Here is a 9,927-nt window from a genome sequence, read left to right on the forward strand (position 1 = left end):
CTTGGCCAGAAAACTTTTTGTGCCTCAAATCCCGCATCAATAAAAAAGAATAATGTTACTTCCTCTCCTTCAAAAGGCTGTCTGTCAAGTTTAATTAATTAATATTTATAAAGGTCTTTGAGATCCTTTTCTGCAGAAGAGCATAGCACTACCATTTGTCATTATTGCATTAATTTCACTTAATTCTTCATTTTTATCACATGCATTTCTTTTAAAGTACACATTGTTTCTTCCTGTTGCCAGAACTGTATTCATTTAAATTTAAAAGATGTTGTTTCCACCATTTCCTCTGTAGCACCATTGGACCTCTTATAGACCTATTTTTATTTCCATATCCTAACTGTAGGTTATAAAAATCTCAAAGATCCAAACCTGATACTTTGTTCTGAAGCATCACCCATATGGCACAGTTGGAGAACAAATGTAAAAAATGCTAAAATTGTAACAACTGATTTTTTCAGAGGTTAATGCAGCCAAATTTATACCAACTACTCTCAGAGTGGTGGCCAAATCCTGTCAGATATTTCACCGAGAGCTCCATTTCTGACTCCACGAGAGCCGCTAGCAGCTTTGTCAGTGACTTCTATGAGGCATAGGAACTGAGAGAGCCAATTATGTCCTCTCCTTAATGTCCCTATTATTTTCAGTTATTTTTCAGTTATTACATGATCCTATTTAGCATTTTATGGCATTCATATTTTTTTCAGTTTCAGGTGGGAAGAAACGCAAGATGTACATTTCTAGGGAGGTAATAAAAAATTAGGAAGATAACCATCTAACATGACAAAGTTAGACACAGCTCTAAATAAGCTTTCTAACTCACCTTGTCCTACAGTTTATTATTTTTTAACACTCTAGTCATTTAAAAATCAAACATCCCTAAAGAACCATAAAATGTACAGCTGCTAATAAGTGTAGCACACTACAATTATGCTCTTTAAAAAACGCCAAATTGACCTTTTTCATCATGTTGCATGGGAAATTAAAATACCAGGCAAGTAATAACTGCCGCTTAAACTATATAATAATGCAAAGTAATTATAGGTTCTAATGCTATTTAAAGTCCTATATCAATTTTGTCTTGCTGCAGAACTACGAAACTGTATTCTGAGCAAGGCAGACAGAGGCTCCCATAGCACCCATTTAAGAAAGACACACGCACTCTCCTAGGTTTCCTTTCTTAAACCCTTCACATCCCTGTTTTTTTCCAAACCACGGTTCTAGTATCATTATTAAAGCCCCTAATATATTTCTGTTGTTCGCTTCATTTATTACATGCCATAATGGGGCTGCATATCTTTAGTGTTGGTTATGCACAATTAGCACTTAGTTATTGTCTTGTCACTTCAGCCCATACAAGACAAACTTCTTTAATGTAAGAAGTCAGCTAATCTTCATCAGTCAAGCAAAGCAGACAATGTTTGTTAGCCGGAGTGCAAAAGATTTTCATCATAGTTAGCACTCATGGATCTGAGGAAGCGAAATTTCTTTTTCTCCCATTCCCCCCCCCAAAAAAAAAAAAAAAAAAAGGCACAGCTGTTGTAATTATTTTAATATTCCTCTTTTACCATTACAACTGTGAACGAATGTACAATTTCACTGCAGCTAATACACATCATACGGTGCTTTGGGGACACTGACCCCCTAGAAAAGTGCTGTTAGGTATTTCTGAAATGGAACTTTATTAGGATATGTAATAGTTCTTAGCCTCATTATTCCTGAGCCTTCAATCCAGTCTTTTATTTGATTTTTACTTTTTATGTAGTTTAGGCAAAGGGTTACTGAAACAGTCTTAAGGTGTCTTAGACTGAGAACAAAAGAATCAATTTACCTGAAATACAGTGTAGTTCATCTGGTGTAAACGGGGCGTGGTTCCAGAAGTCTCAAAGAATTTCGGAAATTCTCAAAAGTGACCCTAATCCTGATTATATTGCAATAGCTATCATGAAACCGATTAAAGCAGGCTGCCTGTAGAGTACCTTTCTTCCTCACAATTTGGAGCTAGTGGCACTCTTAAGAATTAATTTTGTTGTTTTCTTACAATAAATCCTATTTCATGGATGCTCCAGCGTAGCTCTTCGGAGGTTCCTATGGCAAAGCATCCCACCTTCTCCCATTAGTAAATATCTTCAAATCTTTTGTTTTTCATTACTTGTGTAACACTAAAACCCTGAAATGGTAGACACCTGACACATCACCCATTTTGGAGTTCTTTAAATTTACTATGAATAATTTTTCTTTTTTCTTTTTTCTTTTAAACTGAATAACCTTGTCAGTCACCATGTCATTAATAATTTCTGTTGTCCTTCTTAGGATCCTTTTTTCTTCCTCTAGTTACACTAATCAAAATCAAACAGCAGATTCTGAGTAAGGATGTGTTTATAAGATAACAGTTCAACTTTCTTTCTTTATTGAAAGTTAAACTTCTGTGCCTTCATATGCAAAACAATATTATTGAGAGTCTTTAGGTTTGCTCTTTCCTTTCACTTCAGCCACTAATTCCACTAATACAGAGTTTATTTATGAAGAGAACATTTTTATTTATAAACACATCAGAAATATCCCAAAATTACCAATGGATGTAGCAAGGCTCACCAGCTATTGCAAGACCTCTATGTATAGCCTTATTCCCCAATTTCACATTCTCTTCCCCCATTAAATTTTAAGTCCTTTGGGTCATTCTCTACAGGAGTTCTTCAGAGTATATAATGCCCTTTGTTTGGTTCTGCATTGCACTTTTAGTTATCAAGTAGCATTTTGGTTTTTCCCTGACAGAACACATGCAATGTTCTTGAGCATACAAAAGTGTTTCTTCAGTTTGCATTACTTTGTCTTTGCCAACACTGAATTTCTTCTGTTGTTCTGTGCCTGGGTGCTCTTTCCAGTCCTTTCTGCCATCCAAGCTAGCTAATAATTATATTAACACTGATGCTTGGGGCAGCCCATTCTTCAGGCTTGCTATTGCATGACCCTCACATTCCTACCCTTTACATAGTTGATCCTGGCCCAGTGAGATGCCTGCCTGTTTTTGCCTAGTGCTTTTGACCTGATGATTTTTATGCTTTTATGTACACTGTTTGCTTTTTTAGTTTCAAGTACTTACAATTCACCATCTAGTGCAAGTTTCAGCATGGATGGTAGTTAGAACCCTTTGGTTTTGGAAGACTTTTGTTTGGGCTATGAACTCCAGCTCTGAGCTAAGTCACAACACGCCTGTCCCCTTTTATTGGTCTCCTGAATCTGACATTTGCAGAGAGAGGAGAAAGAGGCATTGTCTCACATACTGTATTCCAAGAAGACAGACAGTAGACAGAGACAGCCTGAAAGAGATCACCTGAGCCACCAAGCCTAGTCCTCTGGTGTCAAATAGGTACTGTCTCCTATTTTCCCTTTCATAAAGCTATTCAGCCTTGAGATCTAATTGCTGCATCAAGCCAGTTTTTGAGATGTATGCCTCATTTTTTTCTTGATACCGATGCTTACAGCTGTAGCAATTTTGTGAATATTAAGCTCTGCTCATAGCCTAAAGGTTTTAACATCCTCTTATCTCTCATGTCTCTGTCCAGCTTACTCCTAATTTGAAGTTTTTCCATCACCTAAATGCCCGCAGAGCTTAGTGACAGTCATCTTAATGGTGTGAGTGTTCCCCTTTCTTCTCTGTAAACATATTAAACTTCTCCTCAGAAGCCATTCACCTCATGTTGACAGTAGCTTCAATATACTTAATTTCTGCAGAAAATGTAAAGGGGAAAAAAAAGGAAACCACTGGAAAAATAAACTTGTAAACAGACACTGCCATTCACACTTTGTCAGGTTGCATGTGTGTGACTAGCAAAATGGAGTGGAAAATCTTGAAAGTGGGCTCAGCTGTATCTTTGCTTGACACTTTTGACTACAGCAGAGATGTCAGTCTGCCTTCGGCTTTCCCACTTTCTGGAGTGTCTGTGTCCTTCCTTTCACTCTCTGTCGGCATCTTTAGCAGCTTGTTCCATATTTCTGAGATATTTTCTCTCTGCTGTTTGAAGTCGACTCAGGGTATGGTTTAAAACCCCCATCTGCTATCACTGAGAGGTGTTTAAATCAATTGTTCTACCCTTCTATCTGAAATAGCCTTTATTTTTAATGGGACTTGGACTGAAAATGGTTACACACTCATTCAAATCGCTGTCCTGATGTAGCTGTAAACACCTCCAGTATTAACTGTAAAATGCCCACACAATGCTGCCTTTGTTCTCTGTCAAGTGCGGGGGCGGGAATGCAGTTCCAGGGACATCCTTATTTCAAACACCAATACTGGGTTTTTTTCCATGAGTGATCATTTTATAAATTCTGAAGGCCTGAATACTGCTTATTTTCACTAAGCTCCTCTAAATTTGGAATAAAAATTAATACATTGTCCATACCTGCTATTTAAAACACAGTAAATGAAAAACACACCACGTTGAGGTTTGTCATTAGAAGCTGAGCTGGGATTCTGAGTGCATGTTCACCACACTGTACTGGTGAAAATGCACAAACCCAGGCACAGATCGTACTATCCAGACTTTGAAATGGACATTTTGACAGAACCCCAGAATTAGTAAACCTCGGGTGTGGACTGATGAACTGTGATGTTAAAGGGTGGCTGAGCTCTCTTAGTGATGCAGGTAATGTTAGTGTGAGTTACAATGGAAATGCAAAGAAGCTTTAAAAAAAAAGAGGAAATGGGAAAAGCAGAGGACAAGTTACATCACTGACTGAAAAAAAGCAGAAGGGAAGGGTGTAGGTGTGGTAAGTCTGAGATTCCTTTATCTTTGACGAAATCAATTAAATGCTTCCAGATTTTGTTTGTTTCTACAACAAAGATTTGACTCAGCCAGAGGAGGCACACACACATCTTTGCTCACAGCAATATTTCTCTCACTTTCTTAAGAAGCCTTCAGTACTTTGACATGCATCTTGTACATCAGAAAAGATGACAGACAGCTGTGAGATCTCCTTAAATATCTGTTCTGAACAATGAAAGAGCTCTTTCTCAAAATGGAAGTTTTATACTTCTTGTGATTAGTCTAGGCACACCTTCCCCTTCCAAACAAGGTGATAACAGAGGTCATTTTGTAATATAAATGGCCTTCCTTTTGCCATTGTAAAATACAACAGGAGTTCTAGGATGTAGGTTAATTATAATGGTCATTCTACTAATGTCACAGTCGTGTCAAGAGTACTATTATCAATTTATGGTGGTAAGTCCAATCTGGCATGTTAATGCAGCCTATTGTATATTCTTTCCCGTTCATCTTGCATGCCTATCAAAGAAATTGGGTGAGGGTTTTAGGAAAGGCTGAAGACTACCATCTGCCTGCTGGAAGAGTAATAGTCTTGCCTAATTATACACTCCTAACACAGTGGCATCTTAATACGCTCCTTGACTCCATTTGATATACACGTCCAAATTGTGCCCTGATTTACATCCTATGCCAATTCCATTAAAAAAAAAAACCCAACCCTAGTGGAAGGCTAGGCTCGAATTTACCCTTCCATTTAAAGTTAAACTGAGTTTAAATTTTAGAATGTGTAAAACCAATCTGCAGTAGTTATAGGTTTAGCTCTTTCACTTCAGAGGAGGCTAAATCTGGTTTTGAGAGTCAATAAGGCTGAAAGTGTGAATGGACAGAATTTGTCATACTTCATCTGCCTGCTTGCCTTGTCTCGCTGTACCTGAGAGCTAGCATGCCACCATTACAGGTTTTTCACCTGGTGCTTACCTCTTTGTCACCTAATGAGTGCACAATTCACACATTTAATTCTCGGGGGCCGGCACAACCCTCACTGTCAGTCTTTGCCAAATATGTTTCACTCGCTGAACTTGCACCATATGAACAGTTGCAGAATTTGGACCACAATAATTGCAAGTAACAGGTTTCCCCCAAGGCACAAAGGATCATCCAGGTGAACCCAGAGGATGTCTTACCATGCAGACAGACCCCCACCCCACAGGTTATCAAACAGCCAAGCGTGTCTAGACAGGCCACTGGCAGCCTCTCCTCAAGACAGCTGTACACTTGGAAGGTAAATGATTTGTGGAACTGTGTATGTTTAAAGCCATTCATGCATAAAGCTGTCAAATGCCATGTAGACATAGGTAGAGCATTTCTGGCTCAACATATTAACATTGCACAAGCAGAAGGCATTGACAGTTTTTATCGGGAAAGGCATCCTGACACCCCCATGTAGCTGGTGCAGTTTAATTCCAACTGTATCACTTCTCTGAGGGCTGAGAGACTAAATCCTTCAGCCAGGATTTTGATGCAAGCGATATTGCAAGAAGTCACACGTGTAAGTAGTGCAGTGCAAGTGAATTGCACTTTAAGCAGCGTCTTTTTAATTTACTAAATATTTTAAACACATTAGTCTGCTAAGCTTTTTATTACTCTGGAACACAAAGGAATACATAGCTGAATAACGTTCACAGTTCAGAGTTAGTGTTTTCTGCTGGATGCAGAGTTGGTTTTGTCTCTCACTGGTGACTGACCCAGCAGGAGAGACACCTGCTGTGCAGTAACTCTCTGATGTGGTGGGCACTGCCAGCCTGACAGTTCCTGCTCAGTCCCCATCATTAATCCGTGGGCAAGCTGTAATGGAGTGACTGATTTGTCACAATACAATAACTTTCCCTGCTTTTAGTCCATATTAGTCCATATGTTTATTTAAGAGAAACTGAGAAGGGCTGGGTTCAGAGTTTTTTTGTTGTTGCTGTTAAATGTTACCTCTTTAGGAAAAATAAATTTACTTATTGGCAATACTTAAGACTCTTTTACTTAATCTTGTAAGATACCAAAAAGAATTTTTACTGGTATTGCTGTCAATTGACGAAATTACAAAAGATGGGAACTAGAAAAAATGCCAAAGAACAACTTTTCTGCATGAGTTCTATACTTCAACATAGCTACTCAAAGTCATTTGTGTTGTTAGTAGTCTAGTATACCAGGATTGGGGTGGGAAGAAAAACAGGAACCTCTAAATTCTGTAAAAGAGTCTTGACCATAAGTAACTTAAAGACTTCGGGATCATTCCCTAATCTCTATTTTCAATCATCATCAGCAGCAGGCAGTAATCCTACAGAAAAAAAAAAAAAAGTCCACAAATAAACAAACCAATTTTCCTTTAAGAGCAGAGCTAATTCTTTTCAATCCACTTTTTTATTACACTATTTTCCCTCTATCTATTTAGCTAGCATAAGGATAAATTTCCAAAGCTACCCAGTTGGAAAATAAATGGGTTCACTGTTTGTCTAGCATTCCAATCTTCACAAATGTAAATCAGTCCAACTGCTACTCATTTAAACCTCCAACTTCACAAAACATTAAAGGACTGCTTTCCATACACAATTTAATCTGTGACAATTCACCAAGATTTCTGCTTGAACATCATTAGAAACTGACTATCTGATAAAGACAGACGGCTATCAGAGGTCAGGTGGGTCAACCTGTGTCATCCACGGAGTTTTACTGGGTCAACTACAGTAGGCACCACTATTTGAAGGTTAAATTGTTACAATTAAATACATATACAGCTATTCCCACAGCTACTCTGCTGTTAAATCTACCGTAAACAACACGAGCATTTATATCTGACCCTAATTGTGTCCAAGATGTCACCATTTGGAAATTATACAAAAAAGGACATTATAATCCATTACACATTAAACAATACTTTATGTAGTGAGATCCATAATTAGCTGGTAGAGGCTGGTTTCATTTATTCACATCAGTGTTAAGGGGTTCATTTAGGTTACTTTCTTTCATTTTAATTGGAATAATGCGAGCAGTGCCTCCCAATATATTTTATAGCTGGAGAGTTCACTATAAACAAAGGCATGTAACCCTGCCAAGGCAGTCACTAGGGAAACGTTTTCTCTGTGTTGGCCCTATTCACTTGTTTCCTAAGTATCTTCAAGAAGACTGGCTTTGTCAAGGGGAAAGGTTGAGGGGGTGTCAGGGAAGAGCCTCCTTAAATTCAAGCATTCTGCTTAGCTGGGAAATCCTACTTTACTTGAAGTTTGAATCCAGCCAGCCAGGAGCATTAACATTACGTGACTTTTCCTAGTCATCAGAGAAAATCAAATCAAATCTCTCAGAAGCGTTTTGTAGCGATCAGATCATTCTGATGCATGTAATAGTATAACAAGGTAGGTACACTGATACCACAAGAGAGAGAGTAGTTAGCTGTGTACCTAAATTTATAATCAACTCCTACAGGAAAAAAAGAAAAAAAGGTTTCTCTGCATGCCTGTGTGCTTCTGGTTTGTGCCACAATATATGTAAAATTGTGTGTGTGCTAGAAGCGGTTCTCAGAACCACCACTTTCAATCAAATCTAGTGAAATATCCAACTGGAATGTATCGAGAAGCTTTTACTGGCACGCCTGCACAAGGCAAATACAACATATCTCAGACAAGCTCTCTACTGCGTATGATCACTTTGTTTTCTTTGCTTTTCTTCTGGTTTGTATGAAAGCGGGACATTTACTTTTCACTCAACTCAGTAGCCTGGGATATTTATTGTGTTTTATCTGTGTGCCAGTGACCTGATCCAAGACTCCCACAGTCTTCGGTGGGCTTTGAATGAAGTCTTTGGCCGGGGAAGCAAAAGCACTTGAATGCACTAGATTTTGCTGAAAGCACGGGATTAATTCTGGTACCAGAGCAATTCCTCTGCTGGGCTTTCACACACGTGCACACGTCTGAGTGTGCTGTACAGACAGCAGCGGCGTGAGCCGGTCAGTGCAGCGAGATCACGAGCACTTGCGGTACAGTCCTTACGTGTAAGATCAAATCACACCATTCATGCTCAGACTACCTCTTTTTTCTCTTTATTATTGTAATTTCAGGTTTTGTGTTGGAGACAAATTTTTCCTGAAGAACAACATGATTCTCTGCCAGACAGACTATGAGGAGGGTTTAATGAAAGAAGGTTATGCACCCCAGGTTCGCTGATCGGATGCCGCATCATTAAGAATAAAAAGCACTATGTTCTTTTATCTTTTTTGCTCAACATGTATATAAGAAATGACACAGGAACCTACTGAATAGCATAGATATAGGGAGACTGAATGGTTGCGTGACATAAAAGGTGGACTGCATCTGTATGTAGTGAAAATTGCTCCAGTTCAGAGTTGAATGTTAATTAAAAAGGTACTGTACATACAGCTGGATTCTTTTTGCTTGCTCTTGGGGTTTTTTTTGTTTGTTTGGGCTTTTTTGTTTCTTTTTGTGTCACTTGGCATGAGATGTTTATTTTGGACTATTGTACATAATGTATTGTAATATTTGAAGCACAAATGTAATACAGTTTTATTGTGTTACCATTTGTGTTCCTGTTTGCTTCTTTGTATTGTTGCATTTAGTACAATCAGTGTCTAAACTTACTGTATATTTATGCTTTCTGTATCTACCAGCTATTTTAAATGAGCTGTATCTTTCTAGTAAAAAGCATTAAAGAGCAAATCCCAACCAATACGCTACACTTAGAGCTTAAGAATACTGTTTACATTAAAACTATTTAGAAAACTAATAACTAGCAGCACCTGCTGCTAATGATGCTATGGTTAAGGGTCTATCAGCACTCCTGTTATAAGCCTCTATTTTTCAGGGGTTAAGCATCTGCTGTTTAATTGCATAGATTTTCCTCAAAGAGCACTTTTATTTTACTACAAATTTTTGAAAAGCAAATCTGACTGGTTTGGGATATATTATAAAAGGTGCAAAAGTTAATGATTTTGGGTACTGCTTTTGCACCCCGTAGGCATTCCAAATGCCTGGATTTGATTTTTAATTTAGCTGGAAATTAAGCCCTAAATGCAAACCAGTGCCTCTGGGTATCTTATTTTTTATATATATATAAATATATATATATATATGTTATTTTCTGAAATCATTTAGTTTGAGGG

General features: G+C 38.1%; 1 protein-coding gene across 7 annotated transcripts in view; it reads left to right on the plus strand.

The window, feature by feature from the left end:
• Positions 1-9,551, plus strand: part of LMO3 (LIM domain only 3) — a 66,714-nt gene extending 57,163 nt beyond the window's left edge. For all 7 annotated transcript variants that reach the window (XM_027890995.1, XM_027890994.1, XM_027890998.1 and 4 more), the window contains one exon: positions 8,869-9,551. In XM_027890995.1, coding sequence (XP_027746796.1) covers positions 8,869-8,974 — 106 coding nt within the window. In that variant the 3' untranslated portion in view covers positions 8,975-9,551. The remainder of the gene's footprint in view (positions 1-8,868) is intronic.
• The last annotated feature ends 376 nt before the right edge of the window (positions 9,552-9,927 follow it).

This window comes from Empidonax traillii, unplaced genomic scaffold (assembly GCF_003031625.1).
Source record: "Empidonax traillii isolate 1590-97213 ecotype Southwest subspecies unplaced genomic scaffold, ASM303162v1 scaffold305:size1471525, whole genome shotgun sequence".
NCBI classification, from domain to species: Eukaryota; Metazoa; Chordata; class Aves; order Passeriformes; family Tyrannidae; genus Empidonax; species Empidonax traillii.